Here is a 22233-nt window from a genome sequence, read left to right as displayed (position 1 = left end):
GAGTTCTATGAGCAGTATCTATTTTTAGGCAAACAAAGAATATTGAATAAGAACTGTTATGCTATTGGAGCTATATCAAGTTATAGTCCGATTCGGACCATAAATGAATGCTGGACATTGTAGAAGTCATTGTGTAATATTTCAGTTCATTCGGATAAGAATTGCGCCTTGTAGGGGCTCAAGAAGCAAAATCGGGAGATAGGTTTATATGGGAGCTGTATCAAGCTATTGATCGATTCAGACTATATTAGACACGTATGTTGAAGGTTATGGGAGAAGTCGTTGTACACAATTTCATCCAAATCGGATGAGTATTGCGCCCTCTAGAGGCTCAAGAAATCAAGATCCCAGATTAGTTTATATGGCAGCTATATCAATACATGGACCGACGTAAACCATACTTAGCGTAATTGTTGGAAGTGATACCAAAACACCTCATGTAAAATTCCATCCAAATCGGATGAAATTGCGCGTTCTATTGGCTCAAGAAGTCAAGATCCAAGATCGGTTTATATGGCAGCTATACCAAATTATAAACCGATTTGAATCATACTAAAAACAGTTGTTGGAAGTGATACCAAAACACTACGTGCAAAATTTCAGTCAAATCGGACGAGAATTGCGCCCTCTGGAGGTTCAAGAAGTCAAAACCAAAGATCGGTTTATATGGCAGCTAAATCAAAACATGGACCAATTTGAATCATACTTAGTGCAGTTGTTGGAAGTGATACCAAAACACCACGTGCAAAATTTCAGTCAAATCGGATAAGAATTGCGCCCTCTAGAAGCACAAGAAGTCAAGACCCAAGATCGGTTTATATGGCAGCTATATCAAAACATTATCCGATTTTGGCTATTTACAATCCCAACCGACCTATACTAAGAAAAAGAATTTGTGCAAAATTTCAAGCGGCTAGCTTTCTTTCTTCCTTCGAAAGTTAGCGTGTTTTCGACAGACAGGCGGATGGACGGACGGAAATGGCAAGATCGACTTAAAATGGCATGACGATCAAGAATATATATACTTTGTGAGGTCTCAGACGCATATTTCGAGGTGTTTCAAACAGAATGACGAAATTAGTATGCCCCTATCAGGTGGTGTAGGGTACTATATAGTCGGCCCCGCCCGACTTTTGCCTTTTCTTACTGGTTTAATTCTGAAATTACACCCCAAAACATTTTGCACGTTGATGTTTCAGATGAAATTGTATTATGAAAATACGCCCCAAATTCCAGTACGAAGTTAGATCCTAATATTGGAACTTACAACTTAGGGTAAGGATTAAGCCTTTCTAGAGCGTATGCGAGTTGTTTACATGTTAAAGACAAAAATGTATACAAAATATGCCAATGTCGTAAAATTCAATTCGAAAATTCATTCAAATAGGGTAACAGAGCAGAGGATTATGTATTTCAGTTATTTAAAAAATCAATACCTAATTATATACATATACATACATGTATAATACGAGTATGTACGTTTATATGGAGCGAAACATCACATAACTATATTATATTTATTAGCTCAACTGTTAAAAGGTGAACCATAGATTTTGCTTTAGTCCATAATCACCACAACTGAGTGACTCTTAATAAATATTTTCCTCCAGAAATTATGTTTACACAATTGTGAGTTCTAATTTTTACACCCTCCACCATAGGATGGTGGTATACTAATTTCGTCATTCTGTTTGTAACTACTCGAAATATTAGTCTGAGACCCCATAAAGTATATATATTCTTGATCGTCGAGACATTTTATGTCGATCTAGCCATGTCCGTCTGTCTGTCGAAAGCACGCTAACTTTCGAAGGAGTAATGTTTGAAATTTTGCAAAAATACTTCTTATTAGTGTAGGTCGGTTGAGATTGTAAATGGGCCATATCGGTCCATAACCATATAAATCTGGGTCTTGACTTCTTGAGCCTATAGAGAGCGCAATTCTAATCCGATTGGAATGAAACTTTGCGTGACGTGATTTGTTATGATATCCAACAATTGTGCCAAGTATGGTTCAAATTGGTTTATAAACTGATATAGCTGCCATACAAACCGATCTGGAATCTTGACTTCTTGAGCCTCTAGAGGTCGTAATTATTATCCGATTTGCCTGAAATTTTGTACGACGCATACTCTCATGACCATCAACATATGTGTTTATTGTGGTCTGAATCGGTCTATAGCCTGATACAGCTCCCATATAAGTCGTTCTCTCTATTTTACTTCTTAAGCCCCCAAAGGGTCCAATTCTTATTCGAATTGGCTGACATTTTACACAGGTCTCCAACATATAATTCAATTATGGTCCAAACCGGACCATATCTTGATATCGCTCTAATAGCAGAGCAAATCTTTTCTTATATCCTTTTTTTATCAAGAAGAGATTCCGGAGAACTCGACAAATGCGATCCATGGTGGAGGGTATATAAGATTCGGCCCGGCCGAACTTAGCACGCTTTTACTTGTTTTTCTTTGCATTTATGTATGTATATTAGAGTGTCCCAAAATGCTAGCAAATTTTGCCTGATGTGCATTCCCTCCATATTTATTCCTTAGAAAGTACTACATACAAGTTTGGACATCCGGTCGGCAAGAGTTATCGTTAACCAATCGCCCTAAAATTTCGCACTTCTCCAATTGGAAACAAAAGAAAAACATGGAGGGTATGCGTTTCTCTATTTCCAAAATTTTTGTCTTTTTTTATCGTGAGACAGTCTAATGTGTATACATATTTATGTATGTATGTATTTTCACGCATTGAACTTTTTCGTTGCCGGGTGTACAAACTTTATTCGAAATATATTTTTTATGCGGCTATATTTGTTTCTAATAACAAGTGTACTCAATCATCGCGTTTGTTATAGAAAATGTATCTTTTCAGATAATATTTAGAAGGTTATACTCGTACAAATGTCGATAATGGGAATTTATACATTATTACCAAAACAAATGTACATTTTACAAAGAATTAATCATATATACCCAGAGTTAATAGGCTCAATACGAGGGTTGCTATATCTTATATATAACAAGTAAAAAGGTGTTAAGTTTGGCAGGGCCGAACTTTGGATACCCACCACCTCGGGTATATATGTAAACCACCTTTCGTCAAAATCCGGTGAAAAATGCATGCCTCATACCACATGCCCCATAGCACCTATATCAAAATATGTCCCAATTTGGACCAAATACTAATAGGTACAAGTCACTGTTCAATTATGTATAACAAAATATTGGACTTTTTAGTAGCTATATCTAAAAATAAACCGATCTAAACCATATACGTCACGGATGTCGAAAAGCCTAACATAAGCCACTGTGTCAAATTTCAGTGAAATTGGATTATAAATGCGCCTTTTATGGGGCCAAGACTTTAAATCGTGAGATTGGTCTACACAGCAGCTATATCCTAATCTGGATTTCAGCAAAATCGGACAACAAATGCGCCTTTTAAGGTCGCAAGACCTTAAATCGAGAGATCGGTCTATATGGCAGCTATATCCAAATCTGAACCGTTCTGAGCCAAGTTGAAGAAGGTTGTCGAAGGAGCTAACACAACTCACTGTTCCAAATTTCAGCAAAATCGGATAATAAATGTGGCTTTTATGGGCCTAAGACCCTAAATCGGCGGATCGGTCTATATGGCAGATATATCCAAATCTGAACCGATCTGGGCCAAATTTAAGAAGGGTGTCGAAGGGCCTAACACAACTCACTGTCCCAAATTTCAGCAAAATCAGATAATAAATATGGCTTTTACGGGCCAAAGACCGGTGGATCGGTCTATGTAGTCCGATTTAGCCCATCTTCGAACTTAACCTGCTTATGGACTAAAAAAGAATCTGTGCAAAGTTTCAGCTCAATACCTATATTTTTAAAGACTGAAGACGTGATTTCAACGGACGGACAGAGCTAGATCGTCTTAGATTTTTGCGCTGATCATGAATATATATACTTTATAGGATCGGAAATGGATATTTCGACGTGTTGCAAACGGAATGACAAAATAAATATATTATTTTGCATTAAAATAATATATACAATATATATATTGCGTTGCCCAAAAAGTAATTGCGGATTTTTAAAAGAAAGTAAATGCATATTTAATAAAACTTAGAATGAACTTTAATCAAATATACTTTTTTTACACTTTTTTTCTAAGGCAAGCAAAAAGTAACAGCTGATAACTGACAGAAGAAAGAATGCAATTACAGAGTCACAAGCTGTGAAAAAATTTGTCAACGCCGACTACATGAAAAATCCGCAATTACTTTTTGGGCAACCCAATATATATTTTTTTTTTCTTAAATTATTCTTCTCTCCGAAGAGGTCTCACCCTGCGGCACGCCGTTCGGACTCGGCTATAAAAAGTTGGCCCCTTATCATTGAGCTTAAACTTGAAATCGGACTTGAATCGGACCGTGTTCCTTAGTGGAATGTTCATGGGCACAATTTGTTATTTGCAATACACACTACTAATTATAATTCGGAAACGCTGGATAGATAATATACACTTCCTCCTAATAAAAAGTTTGTGCTTACATAAACACATGCGTATAGGAATCACAACATATGGCAGAATTGACGTGATATTTGATTATGGAAAGGTATTCATTAATTGTGTACTTGTCCGCATGGTATTGATTAGGTTCTATCCATTTGTTTAGATAAGATAAGGATGTCGCAACACTATTTGACCAATTGGAGCCTTATTAGTCTAACCCAAATTGATAAAAGCTATAAACTTTGTTACAAAGCAGTCAGTGAAACATTTCAAAAATACTTAAATGTGTTACTGACCTCATAAAAATAAACCCAAGGCGTCTTAATCACCCTCCTAAAGTGAATCCTATATGAATAATACAATATTGATATATTTCATTTCTTTGGTGACTCATAATTAAATTTGATGTAGAATATTTCCACTTTCGACACTATCAGCCGTATTTACAACTTTTTAAAACAGCCCTTTTCACAAATTGGTTGAAAGTTTTAGTAATTAAGTTCTTATAAGTTTAAATCCGTCCATTTTACCAAAAATTCATATCGCATGCTTTTGGGCTAAAGAAAGATAGATAGAAAGATGGAAAATTTGGTAATGATTGGAAAACAAATGCGATCTATACCTTTATTTCAACATGTTAGAGAGTGCTATGTTCGGCTGGGCCGAATCTTATATACCCTCCACCATGGATCGCATTTGTCGAGTTCTTTGCGCGGTATCTCTTTTTAGGCAAACATATGATAAAAAGAAATAATTGCTATGATATTGGAGATATATCAAGTTATAGTCCGATTCGGATTGTGTAATATTTCAGCCCATTCGGATAGGAAATGCGCCTTGTGGGGGCTCAAGAAGCAAAATCGGAAGATCGGTTTATATGAGAGCTGTATCAATCTATAGGTCGATTCAGACCATATTGCACACGTATATTGAAGGTCATAGGAGAAGCTGTGGTACAAAATTTCTGCCAAGTCGGATGAGAATTGCGCCCTCCGGAAGCTCAAGAAGTCAAGATCCAAGATCGGTTGATATGGCAGCTATATCAGGTTATGTACCGATTTGAATCATACTTAATACAGTTGTAGAAATTCATTACAAAACACCTAGTGCAAAATTTCAGCCAAATCGGATAAGAATTGAGCCCTCTAGCGGCTTAAGAAGTCAAGACCCAAGATCGGTTTATATGGCAGCTATATCAAAACATGGGCCGATATGACCCATTTACAATCCCAACCGATCTACAACTATAAGAAATATTTGCGCAAAAATTCAAGCAGCTAGCTTTACTCCTTCGAAAGTTAGCATGTTTTCGACAGACAGACGGACGGACATGGCAAGATCGTCTTAAAATGTCATGACGATAAAGAATATATATACATTATGGGGTCTGAGACGGATATTTCGAGGAGTTACAAACAGAATGACGAAATTAGTACACCCCCATCCTATGGTGGAGGGTATAATAATTACAATACAATACAATTCCTCACGACTAAGTAATCCTCTTCTCTTACACACAAAAAAAAATAAAATATTTGGGATATTTTTATGAAAAACAAAATACTTTTATCACGAAGTTTTTCTTTTATTCTAATCGTATAACGTTTCTCTTGAACATATCAAACGTTAGCCGTAAAACATAGCATAATTGAGCTTAACTAACTTTATTTATTGTAAAGTATTTAGAAGCTTCGCCTACGGTAAAAGAAACATTCTTTTGTTGTAAAACCAAGAACACATGCATTGGGAAAGAAAAAGCTAGAGGATAGCGTTGTCGCACGTGGGTAAATTGGTTTTATATAATAGAGGCGTTTTGGCAATAAATACGATATAAATACAACATACCAACGTACGGCTCTTGAAGCCTTCACACCTAATATGGTTCGAAAGTCTTCTAACCAAAGACGAAATCCGTCCCATAGTTGTTGGTGTGTGTGGTGATCTCTGGCTTTCCTTTCCCCATTGCAAGACAATCTCCGCTCATTGAGCACGTCTCAAAAGAGAAACAAACAAACATTGTGAAACTAAAATGATATTCGCCCTAACAGTCAAAAAAACTTTAAACCGAAAAACTCTTTAGTTGCAAAAGTGCTTTGATAGCCACAAACGATTATTCGTGTGCTGGGCCATTAATTATTCTCTTGTGTCTCTCCTACTAGAGAGAAAGCGTATGTATTTGAGATAAATAGTGGTAAGCTTAAAATACTCACACTATTTCACATTACTTTGGGCGTTCACAAGAAAATAATCCCTAGCAAGCCTATGGGCTTGTAAATAATTGAGCAGCTGAGTCGAGTGCGCAAGGTGTAAACTCGAAAAGTTAACATTTTGGAAGTTTCGCTATACATATGTACAAAAATGGTGGTATGTCCAATGACAAAAATCTGTAGGTTAGGTTAAATTTAAGTGGCACTCTGCCATGAGACTCACTTAGACGTTTTCGCCCATTGTGATACTATAGGAACAGAACAAGGAAGAAGCCTGTAGAGCAACACAAAAATGGCTGCCAGGTAAAAAAAAACACAACAAGAATTTCTAAGACACGTACATTGATTGGTAACATTTACGCGATAAAGAAATAACCATCCCAAAGAAGGTATTTAAATGTGCGAAAGCAACAACTCCAATAAGTAAATAATTTGTTTTATTTATAGTATAACGAATTCAACTGATCACAATACAAAACCATAATGAAGTTGGCCAGAGTAGGCCTGGGTGTCTACATTGAGAACCCAGGTACTGGGATCTGTCCTGCAGGCGGATATCCGGGCGAGCACGGAATGCGTGAGGTGGGTGGTACTTACGCAATTAAGTCGAGTGTAAACATCTTTACGGACAGCAAAATTGTCATAAGGACAATAAGAACCAGGACGATAAAGTCAAGAACAGTCTTGCAGTGTAAAAAGGAGATTAACGCCTTCGACAAATTTGGCTAACCCGAAGACTTTCGGGTCGACGCAGTCCGATTTAAGGGCGTCGGCGATAAACGCGCATGTAACACTGTGGAACAGCGAAACGGGCGGTAGGACGGCGAAAATCCTATGGGGTGATAAGGATCGTGAGAGGACTAGGTTATTACTGAAAGGAAGCAAGAAGAAGGTCAGTATATCTATGTGTCTGTATCGTAACGAGACACATAGGACTACGAGCTCACTTATGCAAAATCGGTGCGGCAAGTGATAACATGTGAAGGGCATGTGGGGAAGATGATGAGACGTTGGAGCATTACCTATGTCATTGCCCGTCTTTTGCGGCTAACAGACACCCGTACTTAATAGGGGAGACGATACCAGACTTAAACCCCCTTTGGGGAGTGTAATGGAAAACCACTTAAGGATTTTGTAAGTAGCACGGAATTCCTTACTTAAAATTTTCTTTTTCGAGGTTACTTTTTAGAGCGTGGATTAATATCTGAACTCTCTTTTCAGTCAAACTTACCTTACATAACCGAATGGCATTGTGCGAAAATTAAAGTCTTTTAGTATAATTTTACTGAAAGGAGTGTTTGAATTACCAAATGAGATCTGCTTATAATTGTTTTAATTATCGCAAAAAACATGTCCTTTTATAATAAACGAAGTCCAAGGGTTTTCAGAAGAAAAGTTTACTTGGCGAATATTATGTGTAACGAATAATTTTTTGGAATGTAGACGAGCGTGTGTGTTCGCGACCATAATCTTAATCTAGGAGATTAGCGGAAGATTATTTGGCAAACGAAAATGTTTGCAGGGTTTTATCTAGAATAGTTTCAACAGGTTGGTCAAAAGGCAATACCAACCCATATTAAAAATATAGACTTTTTACATTTGACATTTTTAGACATTTTTCTTTTAGGCTTGTGTGTCGAGTGCCAAAATAAAATAGGGATATAATAATTTTTTAATACTCACATAGCGTAGTCGTAGATAATGATCACAGGCGTAGGTGAATGATCATCATCCCATAGGAAACAAAAAAAAACATGAAACAAAAAAAAAACATGGATGATTTCATTTATTTTTTTAATGGACTAACTTTGTTAGCTTCATGCTCTCTTACAACCAGCGACAGCAACAATTTACGTGTATTATGCAACAAACGACAGCGAAAAACAGCATGCATTACATGCATATGTAGCTTAAATTTTGTATTTATTTATTTATATAAAAAATATATAATATATAAATCACTTTTTTATTAATTTATTAGTTAATTTAGTTTTAAATTGTTAACTTTGAAAAATCTCATTTTATTTCTACTGTATACTAGCTGAGCCGGGCTCGCTCCGCTGCGCCTTCCTTTACTTTATATAGAACAAAAGTTTCCTTGGAATATTTATTTTCGACAATTAAAGATCTTTTAGTGAAATACCATGCCAACTTGACTAACAGTTTAACAATATAATTTCCTTTATCTGAATCCCATATGATCTTTATTGGTCTGCGAATTTAAGTTTGGATGTAAGGTGTACTCCATTCTTAAAATACTTTATTTCAGCCCGATATTTTCATGATGTCTGATTTAGTGGTGTTTTCGGGGGAGAGGTGGCCGCCCAGATACTTGGCCCTGAAAAAATTTCAGCATCGTGCTCTTCTCTCAAATACCATTTATTTAAACCCCATATTGCCATGGGCTTAAGAGGAGTTTACGGGTTGAGGCGTCCCCCAAACACATTGCCCCAAAATAGGTTATCAAATTCGTTTTCCAATCTCAAATACCTTTCATTTGAGCCACATATTGGCATAGTCGAAAAATTTTTTTCTTTTGGGGGTGTTTTGGGAAAGGGGTGATGCCCTAAATACATGGTCCTACATATGGATATCAAATTCGTATTCTACTCCCAAATACCTTTATTTGAGCCCCATATTGCGATGGCCAGAAAAAAATTGCTATTTCTGGGGTATTTTGGGAAAGGGGTAGACCCCCGGAAAATTGGTCCCGAAAATGGGTATCAATTCTTGCTCTACCCCCCAATTCCTTTCATTTAAGCTCCACATTGACATGTATCATCGGTAAATATGCCTGATTTAGGGGTGTTTTGGGGAATAGGGTGGTCCACCAAACACTAAGCCCGGATAATATATCAGCAACATGCTCTATTCTCATATATCTATATATCATTTATTTGAACCTCATTTTGCCATTTCCCTCAAAATTAGGTATCAAATTCGTTTTCTAATCTCATTATTGCAAAAGTCAGCAAATATGTCTGGTTTGGGGTATTGGACCTATGAATATTGAGTTCCACTCTCTTTTAGACCCAAATTGTCTTGGTGAGCAAATACGTCCTATTTGGGGATTGTTATGATGGTGGGAAGTCCGCTAGAAGGTTGGACCCTAATGTTGATATCAGATACTTGGTCTACTCCCACATACCTTTAATTTGAGCCCCATATTTTCATAGCCGGCAAACATGACCGGCTTGGGGGATGGGCGGCCACTCAGTGAGTTGGCCTTGAAAATATATATCGGACTCGTGTTCCACTTTAAAAACCCTCTTATTTGAGACTCATATTGCAATAGTCAGCAAATACTTCCTATTTGGGTGGTGTTATGGGGGTGGGGTGGCCCAATAGACACTTTTCCTGAATTTTGATTTCAAATTCGTGCTATACTCCCAAAGACTTTCATTTGAGCCCTATATTGCTATGGTCTTAAATTTGTCCCCTTTGGGGGATGGTTTTAGTGAGAGGCGGCCCCACAAACACTTGGTCCCATATTTGGATATCAGATGCGTATTCTACATTCAAATACTTTTTATTTAAGCCCCATATTCCCATGGTCAGTAAATAGGTCCTGTTTGGGGGGTGTTTTGGTAAAGCATCACTTTTTCGAAACATCTGACATTTTCTATTTGAAATTATTACATTTTGAAGCTGAATTTAATAAAATGGAGAACGTGCAAAAAAATGGGGGTAGTTCACAGTGAATGTGAACACAGAACTGACATCTTATAACCGTTAAAAGTGCCGACTACTGGCCGGGTGTTTTCAGCTGCTCGCGTGAGACCACCTCCATTTCTTCTGCCGTAAATCAAGAAGCCACAGCTATAGGTACCACGCTTCCTCTACTCGTCATCACTCATTAACGAAGAGAATATTTTGTGGGTTGTGTACTGTACGCTTAGCAAAAGCTACGAGGTGATATTTTTGATAAGGTTCCTTCCGTCCATTAATAAATTAAGCGCGTTGAGGTGCTCTGTACTGAAAAATGCAACACTGCAAACATATGTCAAAAAGCTGTCAAAAGACAGTTGGTTGAAATGCATGCAAACGTTTATAGATTTTAATGGGGAATATTTTGAAAAACAATGAAGCGATTTTCTATGATAATATTTGTTTTGTGTTCTCTAATCCCGAAATATGAAAAGCAACCCTCGTATAATGACTTCTACATCCATAAACTGATATAATTCCCATATAAACGTGTATCTCAATTTGATTTCTTAACAGAAAATCTCCACGAAAACTTTTATTTAAACAACCAACATCTTTATAATGTGTAGTCTGAATAGGTTTAAGTGTGATATAGCTCCTACATAAACAAATTTCCCGATTTGATTTTCTTATACCTTAGAAGACTCAATGATTATGGTGGTGTCGCTCTGCGGCAAACCGTACGGACTCGGCAATAAAAAGGAACACTGATAGAAAAAGGACGGTACTTTGCCAATACCGGCTGGTATTATTTTGTTCGCTGTATGTACCATTTGGTATCACTTTAATACCTGACGAAAGAGGCTTTTAAGAATTGATGATATCACATTTGTATTCTTGTCACTGCGGCAAAAGTTTTGCTTATCTCGGTACTTAAAATATAGATGCCATAATGAAACATTTGGTTGAATTGAATAAAATGTTTTAAAAGGATTTGTGAGCGTAAAAACATGTTCAGACAGTGGAGAAAATGGAAAAAGCACAAACTTTACGGACGTTATCTATATCAAAAACATGATAGTCACTTGTGTGATAAACGGGCTGTGTTGGTGTATTCATACAAAAACCACTTCGGAGAAACAATGGATATGGAATCAATTGCTGAATACAAAGAATCGAGGTTAGTCACGGTGTCACATACACTTTTGTAATTGGAAACTTGTAATAAGTGGCATAAATAATCGAAATTATAAATTCTTTTCAATGGTATTTTTTTTTTGTTTAATAACGGTTTGGTACTTAAACCAATAAGAGAATCGTTGGATATGGAATTATTTGCTGAATACAAAGAATTGAAGTTGGTCACGGTGTCACATTATTTTTTGGAATTGGAAATTTGTAATAATTGACATAAATAACCGAAATAAAATAAGTTAAAAATTCTTTTCAATGGTATTATATTTATTTTCTAATAACGGTTTGGTATTAAAACAAATACCAGATCGATAATAAAGCTAGTACTAAACGGTACTAACCATTTTATATTTTTCAGACGGCACTCATTCATATTAGAGAAGTATGCCCGCAGTTCCTTAATGGAATGTTTTTGAGAAAACAACTTTATTGTGCATATAATTTAGTTGGTTTCCCTCAAGACGATATTATATTGTGCGAATTCTATTACGAAAAAACAAACGGAATTTCCTTTGAAATCCCTTTGTGGTGTTACTTTATTACCAGAGTCCGGATTTTTATGCTAAATCAAAATTTTGTCATCTATTATTTGGCAAATGCGGTGGTATTTCCTAATAAAATTTAATTTTGAAAATATATATGGACTTGCGCATTTCGATTTCACATGCAATTTTCCAAAATACAACCGCATTTGCCTAATAAGGGCACAACATGCATCCCTCAAGGGCAGGATGGAGGAAACGGCCCTCCACGAAGTAGTGGTACGAGACCTCTCTCCAACCGAAGGAATAAGCGATAGCGGCCTTCCTAAATATTGAAGGGATATTTTACAACATGGAAATACAGTCGATAGTCATCGCCATGTCGCACGGCCTGGTACGTGGCAGGATTATCAACGCGGACTTCGGAGATAGTGTGTTCAGAAAGCGGATGATAAGAGTAAAGCTTCAAGGAATGGGTTTCTCGTCAATTCTCTGGAAACCAGTGATAAACCAAATCCTGTTGGATCTTAACAGGGATGGCGTGAAAAATATATAAGGTTTTTAAACTCCCGTCTTCGGACGATCTTCACAGATGGCTCCAAGATGGAGTCAGGGATTGGATTTGGGGTTTACTCCGAGCCACACAACATCGGTTTATCGATGAGCCTGCCGGACAAGTGTAAATTTTTTCATGTAAAAGTCTGTGCCACAACTATAGCCGCAAAAGAATGACATTCTGGGGAGAGATATACAGTCTGGCGACCTTAAGACTTTGGATTCGAAGATAGGCGCTCCTGTAATTTCTTCTTTTTTTACATACATATTTTTCACTTTTGCTTTTGGCCCACACTTTTTATCTCACTAAGGTATCACAATGGACCAGACTGGACTCCGAGTGAACTCTGCTTTTCATAGAGTGTAATCCATTTAACCTAAACCATTAACAATAAATTGTAAAACATTACACATAGTAATCATAGAATACGACTAGCAGTTTCCTAAATACACATTTTTAGTTTTGAAATTTGTTCAAACTTTATCAGCTGACACGAATACGTAAGGTAAAATTTTTGTTTTTACTGAATTCTACTTTCCGGTTACGGTCGACAGGCGTTCGGCAATCGTTTGCATGTATATTTATAAGGCAAAAACAAAGCAGCTGGCACGTTTTTCTATATTTTCGAGAGCATAACCAGGCCAAGCTGTATTTACAAGGTGGCCGCATCGGCAAATTGCTACAACAAAGCATATTTTTTGGGAACTTGATATGTCAAAATTTGAAAACAGGGCAAAGAAAATTCAATTCGCCGTGACGTTTAAAATGTTCGGCAAATTTGCTTCGACCAATCAGAGCAAGAAGAAAGTTTATTAATTTTTGAGTGTCAAGCAAAAAAAAAAACAAATTTAAAAATATTCAAAAGTCCTATTAGCTCGAGGCAAACCATTAAGATGGCAGGTTTAAATATTTTTCCCTAGGATGTTGTAATTTGTAATTTATTTATTTTCACCCGCACAACAAGAATATAAAATTCTTATAATTAAAGTGCGGGTAATATCTCCAATAATATCTCCGGTTAACTAGCTACTAATAACCACCAAGAATGAATTTAACTTCCAAATTTGAAAACAGGGCAAAGAAAATTCAATTCGCCGTGACGTTTAAAATGTTCGGCAAATTTGCTTCGACCAATCAGAGCAAGAAGAAAGTTTATTAATTTTTGAGTGTCAAGCAAAAAAAAAACAAATTTAAAAATATTCAAAAGTCCTATTAGCTCGAGGCAAACCATTAAGATGGCAGGTTTAAATATTTTTCCCTAGGATGTTGTAATTTGTAATTTATTTATTTTCACCCGCACAACAAGAATATAAAATTCTTATAATTAAAGTGCGGGTAATATCTCCAATAATATCTCCGGTTAACTAGCTACTAATAACCACCAAGAATGAATTTAACTTCCACAGTAGACCAGGGTAGTTCTAGCACAATTCCAATGGAGCTGGGATTGATTCCAACATCATAGATGTTTGTCTCTATTATAACCAGGGACCACATATCACATGTGTCAAATGCATGACTCTCTGGTGGACATGAGGACTCCTCCTGAACTGAGTTCATACGATGTTGAAGGACAGAATAATTAGCGTACCACTAGCAAAGGAGTGACTAGAGCTCAAGGACGGTTTTCGTAACCCTTTTTGGGTCTCTTGGATAATTGTGAGATTTTTAGGTCATTCCAAAAGGAGGGGGATAAAGTTTGTTGGCTACGACGATGACGTTTTCAGTATGCTTCCCAATTGGCCAATACCCGAAAGATAAAGTTGGTGCTATTCACCAATATGAAGTAATTCGGTGTGCTCAGGGGACCTCTGCTAGATGGGGTGGAGCAATCGCTCTCACTACTGTTGAGCTTCTATCAAGCAATTGCAATGCAATGACATGACTTTGAAATGGAGCGGGTTGACGGTTGTGCACCTACTGCGGCACTGCCTAAATTGACTCAGGGTTATGGCAAAATTAACTCCTTTTTTCCACGTTCATAGCCCTTTCGCCATTTTTGACTGCAATAGGGGCTTGCAATGGCAGATTGGAGGGAACTTCTTCAGCCCGCCTGGCCGCCATTATTGTCATTCATGTTGGCTCCTTATCTTCTTCATTCTAATATCTGGCATTGGAGCGCTGTAAACTGTCGTTTTTTTTAGCACTTTTTTGAATCGATTTCGGGGCGACGCAATAAACCTAAGTTCCCTGAATGAAGCTGATAGCGATTGATGTTGTTAGACGCGTACCTAGATAACGGTACGCGTCTAACAACCTGAAACCTAAGTTTAAGAACCAAGTAGCAGCAAGCAGAAAAATCAATTAATAAATATTAATTTTGAAGTTTAAATTTGTATAAGGCGAATTCAAAAATGATTTGACATATCAAATTCCATCAGCTGTGGTGATGCGGCCATTTTATTAAATACGCCTTAAACCAGGCTTAAGTTTTGTGAATAAGGCCGTATTTATTTTATGGGTTGCCCAAAAAGTAATGGCGATTTTTTATATAGTCGGCATTGATAAATTTTTTCACAGCTTGTGACTCTGTAATTGCATTCTTTCTTTTGTCAGTTATCAGCTGTTACTTTTAGCTTGCTTTAGAAAAAAAGTGTAAAAAAAAGTATATTTGATTAAAGTTCATTCTAAGTTTTATTAAAAATGCATTTACTTTCTTTTAAAAAAAATCCGCAATTACTTTTTGGGCAACCCAATACATATGTAATGGTCGTTATAGAAGCACTATGTATGTGTATGAAATCATATTTCATTCGGTCTGTTAAAATTGAAGGGAAAAAAACAATTTCCTAATTTTAATTTAATTGTTTTTATTCAATTATTTGTAATTTAAAAATTATTTAAATTACAAATAAGCCTTATATTTATACAGCAAAACTCATCTATTTTGTCGTACAGTGTAAATAGGATGATAAACAAGAATAAGCAGTCAAAACAAAGGCAAAGACAAATTACGTCATTTTTTTAACGCTTTCAATGTCATCTTAACGTTCTCTTTGCCTCTATTTGTATGTTCGTCACACTAAATGAGGGGGAATGGCATTGCGCGAATAAGAGATGCTGTTTACACAAATACCATGAAAGCAAGTGCCAAAAATAAACAAAACCAGATTGAGAAAAAAATGCGTCCAAGAACGTGATTGAGAACAGCTGATTTAATGTTTTGTCAGCATGCATGGATGGCTTTATCACAATTTGTTGCCACTTGTCTCACTAGCTTCAGAAATTATTAAGGCGGTGACACATTACGACTATTTTACCATATTCGGAGACTTCGTGACACGTTGTTCAGAGGGTTATCTATTTATCAACTCTATTTTTTAATTTATTTATTTCGTATTTGTTGTTGTTGTTGCAAATGTAATCGTTGTCATTGCTGTCGCCTTGTTAAGAGTAGTTTTATTTTCGTTTAATAAAAACAAACATTTGAATAAGCTTCGCATTCCCCAGCCCATAATCAATGTGCCCACATTGCCCACTTAACAGTATCTTTGCGTCTAGCGGTAGTTTGTTTGGTGGTGGTTTTAGTGCCCGGCGCGTCCGTTTTGTTTTACACAACTGCTAAGTTCTCCGGCTGAAGCAAACTAAACTAACTTAAACTGCCATATATCTAATTGTTCTTTTGTCGTTCGAGCTGCTACCAGCGTTGCCGTTTTGAACTTTTTCTACCAAATTTGGTAGGATTTCTATTAATGTTAAGGGTTTGTTTGGATGGTTTCGGTTTTGGTAGATTTTTAGCAAAATTTTATTTTTATGCCCACCACCATAAGATAGAGGGTATATTCATTTAGTCATTCCGTTTGCAACACATCGAAATACCAATTTCCGACCCTACAAAATATATATTCTTGCTCGTCGTAAAACGCATAACGATTTAACGATGTCCGTGTCTGATCGTTCGTCTGATGTAATCATGCTGAAATTTGAGACAGATCCATACTTTTTCCATACGCAGATTAGGTTCTTGAATTTATTGTTTATCCTATTTTGCTGAAATTTGTTACAGTGAGCCGACTTAGGCCCCTCGATACCTGCGTCGAGTATGGTCAAGATCGGATAATACTTAGATACATATATAGTGGGTTGGATTAGACCCAATGTGAGAGTTGTTTTGTTCCCCTCAACATATTTTCTCGATGGAGACCCATACATACATACATAGTATCCCATGAATATTCCATTTTTTCACAAATGTTAAATAAAATTTTAATAAAGTGTGGGTATCCCAAGTTTTTACTTGTTTTCTCTAAGATCCAATCCAAAATTTTCTCTAAGACTGACAAATTTTGACAATTGTCAAAAATCAAAAGTAAACAATATGTGCGCGCCACATAATATTACAGGAAAAGCCAGAAAATAATAATTATTTGCTTAATGAATATTTTTCAAAAATATTTTCCATTACAGCTAGCAGTTATATTGCAAATGCGAACGTTGCAGTATGGAGATATTTTAGATCTTGCCAAGTTAAAATTATTTACAGGTAGTTTCAGTTGTTCAGCAACAAAATATTGAGTGCACTATCTGTCAAAATCAGTGATTAGTGCAACTCTGTATGTTACTATTGGGTTGCCCAAAAAGTAATTGCGGATTTTTTAAAAGAAAGTAAATGCATTTTTAATAAAACTTAGAATGAACTTTAATCAAATATACTTTTTTTACACTTTTTTCTAAACCAAGCTAAAAGTAACAGCTGATAACTGACAGAAGAAAGAATGCAATTACAGAGTCACAAGCTGTGAAAAAATTTGTCAACGCCGACTATATGAAAAATTCGCAATTACTTTTTGGGCAACCCAATAGTTCCATTTTTCGTTGTATGTGTGTGTTTTTGTTCTGAACTATAATAAACACACACAACCAAAACTCGTTGACAGATAGTGTACTTCGCGAGAAAAAAAATTTACTCAGCTGTTAACGGAACACTACCTGGTAGTTATATCATGGTCTTTCTTTGGAAAAGAGGAAAATACGGCGAGTAAGACAAGTAATATTATTTTAAAGACATCTTTATTAATTTTTTCCCAATTTTAGGAAGTTTAGTACATGATACCTTCGTCACGAAAAATGAATGCAAATACAATTTGCTTCTATTTTTTTTTTCAATTGTTTACATGAAAATTATGAACAAAAATCATGCCAGGTAAACAAACTATTGACACCGTTATAGAAAAATCACTCAACGGCGGCGCCATCATTTCAATAAACTATTAACACAAAACTGTACTTTTGTCCATTATTGTTAAATAAGAACCTTTTAGAATCCCGTTGCCAATGATAATAAACAACAATTTTACTTACTTTATGCCAATTAAGTCGTTTAAATTTAGTGTATTAATGAATTTACAATTACTGACATGGGACTATGCTCAATAAAAAATCAAAATTTGCTCTGCTGTCAAAAATCTTACCAGCCCCTGAACTACTCAAAAATTATTCACCACACTTAACGTCATATTTTTACCATACCTACAACTTTGCTACCATTTGACACTACCATTTGTTTACTTACAATGAGTTTAAATCTATTCCGTATGAGTCTTTCGATTTTTATGTGCTTTCGTTAATGGCAGACGTTGATTCTCTTTTTTTTTTGTCTTTTTTTCATTCGTATTTGTGCTAAATTATAAAAATTTTTTAATTTAGATTTTTGTCAAGATTTTTTTTCTGTACTTTTGTAAAGTAATACAATTATTATTTAACAAATTCATGCATTGGTATTTTTATTGTCGTAGAATGTTGATCTACATAATCAATTTGGCAGAGTAATGGCTTACCGATTATGAATATAAATAAGCGAAACGAAAGATTAGTCAGTAAGAATTTGTAGGAGAATTGGATTCATTTTATTCTCTTTAGAAAATTTGCCAGCAAAAGTACACGAACGACTTCCAATAGAAATGTTCAGAACAACAGTTGTTGAAGTGAAATTCGCCATTCGATTTGATAAATTTTTGTACCGAAATAAAAGTCAATAATAATGAACTAAATATAAAAATTACAAATAAATACTATTTTTTTTAATTATTGATTACTTATTATGCTTTTCGTTGTTAACTATTGCTGATTTTCATAAAACAGCTGACCTTCATAAAAATATCTTCAAAGTAGCAAATTTCTGTGGAAAAAACTCCCAGCACTAATTTGCAGGTTCTCAATTTTCGAATTATCAAAATTTGCTCTCCCTCTTTCGCTCTCTTCTCAAGTAAATTACGAGAACGACTTCCAGTGGAACTTTGTGAAAATTTGCACGAATGATTGAGTACTCGAACACACTTATTTTATATTGTTAAATATATAAAAACTGTTAGAAGAAGATTGCATGTATTTAGATTTAGTTTACAATTTTCCTCGGATAGGAGGGAATTTGGGAGTTTTTTTGAAAAATTTTGGTCGGAAACTTTTTGTTTTGCAGTGGCAACGCTGGCTGCAACCCAACTTCGCAGCGAATATGTGCCGGCGAGCGAAAAAGGCGACAAGCTTTTATTATTTGTTGGATACGAGCTAAAGCTTTACCTTTTACTAACTTAATTTTGTTTGAAAGCTTTTTTTAATTGGAACATTACCGTTACCCAAAAACAATAATTTGATATGTACTATTGCTATATTGATATCGTATTTACAGTAAATTATCTGTACCAACACAAACCTTCATATTGTACTAGGTTTATTTTTTACAAACTTTTCTTATCAGGCTAAGCATCTATGTCTATGCAGCAGTCAATTGCTATTTATACCCACCACCGTAGGATAGGGGGTATATTCATTTAGTCATTCCGTTTGCAACAGATCGAAATATCAATTTCCGACCCTATAAAGTATATATATTTCGGATCGTCGTAAAATTCTAAGACGATTTAACGATGTCCATGTGTCTGTCCGTCCGTCTGTTGTAATCACCCTACAGCCTTCAAAAATTGAGATATTAAGCTGAAGATTCGGATCGTCGTAAAATTCTAAGACGATTTAACGATGTCCATGTGTCTGTCCGTCCATCTGTTGTAATCACCCTACAGCCTTCAAAAATTGAGATATTGAGCTGAAGTTTGGCACAGATACGTCTTTTTGATGCACGCTGGTTCTTGATTGGGCCAAATCGGACCATACTTGGGTATACCTGCTATATATACCGATCTGCCGATAAAGGGTCTAATGCCCATAATTGCTTTATTTTTTATCCGATTTCGCTGAAATTTGAAAAAATTAGTAGTTTTAGACCTCCCACCCTAGGACCCCAATAATGTTTCAGATCGGACTATATTAAGATATAGCTGCCATACAGATCGATCTCCCGATAAAGGATCTGAAGCCAATAAGATCTTTATTTTTTATCCGATTTCGCTAAAATTTGAAACAGTGAGTACTTTTATGTCTACCAACATAGGACCTAAATATGTTTCAGATCGGACTATATTTAGGTATAGCTGTTATATAAACCGATCTCCCGATAAAGGGTCTAAAGGCCATTACAGCTCTATTTATTACCCGATTTCGCTGAAATTTAAAACAGTGGGTAGTGTTAGATCTCCCCTCATTCGTCCCAAATATGGTTTGGATAGGACTATATTTTGATTTTTTTTAAAGGAAAGTAAATGCATTTTTAATAAAACTTAGAATGAACTTTAATCAAATATACTTTTTTTACACTTTTTTTCTAAAGCAAGCTAAAAGTAACAGCTGATAACTGACAGAAGAAAGAATGCAATTACAGAGTCACAAGATGTGAAAAAATTTGTCAACGCCGACTATATGAAAAATCCGCAATTACTTTTTGGGCAACCTAGCTGCTATACAGACCGATCTCCCGATAAAGGGTCTGAAGTCCATAAGATCTTCATTATTTATCCGACTTCGATAAAATTTGAAACAGTGAGTACTTTTATGCCTCCCAACATAGGACCCAAATTTGTTTCATATCGGACCATATTTAGGTATATCTGTCATATAAACTGATCTGCCGATAAAGGGTCTGAAGCCCATAAAAGCTCTACTTATTACCCGATTTCACTGAAATTTAAAACAGTGGGTAGTTTTAGGCCTCCCCATATCCGTCCCAAATATGGTTCGGATCTGACTATATTTAGATATAGCTATCATATAGACCGATCTCCCGATAAAGGGTCTGAAGCCTATAAGATCTTTATTTTTTATCCGATTTCGCTAAAATTTGAAACAGTTAGTACTTTTATGTCTCCCAAGACAGGACCCAAATATGGTTCAGATCGGACCATATTTAGGTATAGCTGTCATATTAACCGATCTGCCGATAATGGGTCTGAAGCCCATAAAAGCTTTATTTTTTAACTGATTTCGCTGAAATTTGAAACAGTGAATAGTTCAACGTGTCTCAAAATTCGACTCAAATATGGTTCAGAACGGACTGTATTTAGATATAGATGTCGTATGGACCGATATGTCAGTTAAAGGTCTGAAGCTCATAAAAGCTTTATTTACTACACGATTTTGTTGAAATTTTAAATACAAAATGCAAAAGTGACTAATATTTATTAGACTACTCAATGTCCGTGTCGAATTTGGATGCATAAGTTATCCACTTTTCACCGGATTGCGACGAAAGGAGGTTTACATATATACCCGAGGTGGTGGGTATCCAAAGTTCGGCCCGGCCGAAATTAATGCCTTTTTACTTGTTTATTATACCATCCACCAAAGGATGGGGGTTTACTAATTTTGTCATTCCGTTTATGACACCTTGAAATATGCGTCTAAGACCCCATAAAGTATATTCTTGATCGCCATGACATTTTAAGTTGATCTAGCCAGGTCCGTCCGTCTGTCGAAAGCGCGCAAACTTTCGAACGAGTAAAGCTAGGCGCTTGAAATTTTGCACAAATATATCTTATTAGTGTTGGTCGTTTGGGATTGTAAATGGGCCAAATCGGTCCTTGTTTTGATATAGCTGCCATATAAACCGATCTTGGGTCTTGAATTCTTGAGCCACTAGAGGGCGCAGCTGCCATATAAACCGATCTACAGCTGCCATATAAACCGATCTGAGATCTTGACTTCTTAAGCATCTAGAGGCCGCAATTCTTATTAGATTTTTCTGAAATTGTGTGCAACGGCTTCTCCAATGATCTTCAACATACGTGTCTAACTTGGTCTTAGACGATCTATAGCCTCATACAGCTCCCACATAAACCGATCTCCCGATTGTGTTGCTTGAGGCCCTACAAGGCACAATTCTTAACCGAATGGACTGCAATATTGTATAACCAATGACTTCTACTATGGTCTACAACATTCAATACACTTATGGTACGAATCGGTATACATGATATACAATATCATGTATACCGATAGCATAAAAATTCTTATCCATTATTCTTTATTTGCCTAAAAAGAGATACTGCGCAAAGAACTAGACAAATGCGATCCATGGTGAAGGGTATATAAGATTCGGCCTGGCCGAACTTAACACGCTCTTACTTGTTTTTACTATTACTACTATTTTTACTATTTTTACTATTAAATATACAAGTGTAACAAGAGCAAGAAGTTAAGGAAGAGCAATTGGTTGGGTAATATGAATTCGCTACATATACTGGAATAAAGCATTATATTTAAAGCTAGGCCAACTTAACTTCTAGGTGCTACCATTGTATTTAAGCAGTGTGAAAC

At 35.9% G+C, this 22233-nt stretch overlaps 1 protein-coding gene across 6 annotated transcripts in view; it reads right to left on the bottom strand.

Moving 5' to 3' along the window:
- LOC106090641 (beta-glucuronidase) overlaps nucleotides 1-22233 on the bottom strand; it is a 108497-nt gene that overhangs the window by 18746 nt on the left and 67518 nt on the right. Inside the window, exon 1 of one of the 6 annotated variants that reach the window (XM_059370275.1) lies at nucleotides 16016-16168. The exons of the other annotated variants lie outside the window; for them this stretch is intronic. Within the exon in view, the coding sequence (XP_059226258.1) occupies nucleotides 16016-16046 (31 nt within the window). The 5' untranslated portion in view covers nucleotides 16047-16168. Of the gene's footprint in view, nucleotides 1-16015; nucleotides 16169-22233 lie in introns of those variants that run through there. 6 annotated transcript variants of the gene reach the window in all.

This window comes from Stomoxys calcitrans, chromosome 5, assembly GCF_963082655.1.
Source record: "Stomoxys calcitrans chromosome 5, idStoCalc2.1, whole genome shotgun sequence".
NCBI lineage: Eukaryota > Metazoa > Arthropoda > Insecta > Diptera > Muscidae > Stomoxys > Stomoxys calcitrans.
Note: the sequence above shows the minus strand (reverse complement) of the source record. Positions and strands in the feature narration are given on the sequence as shown.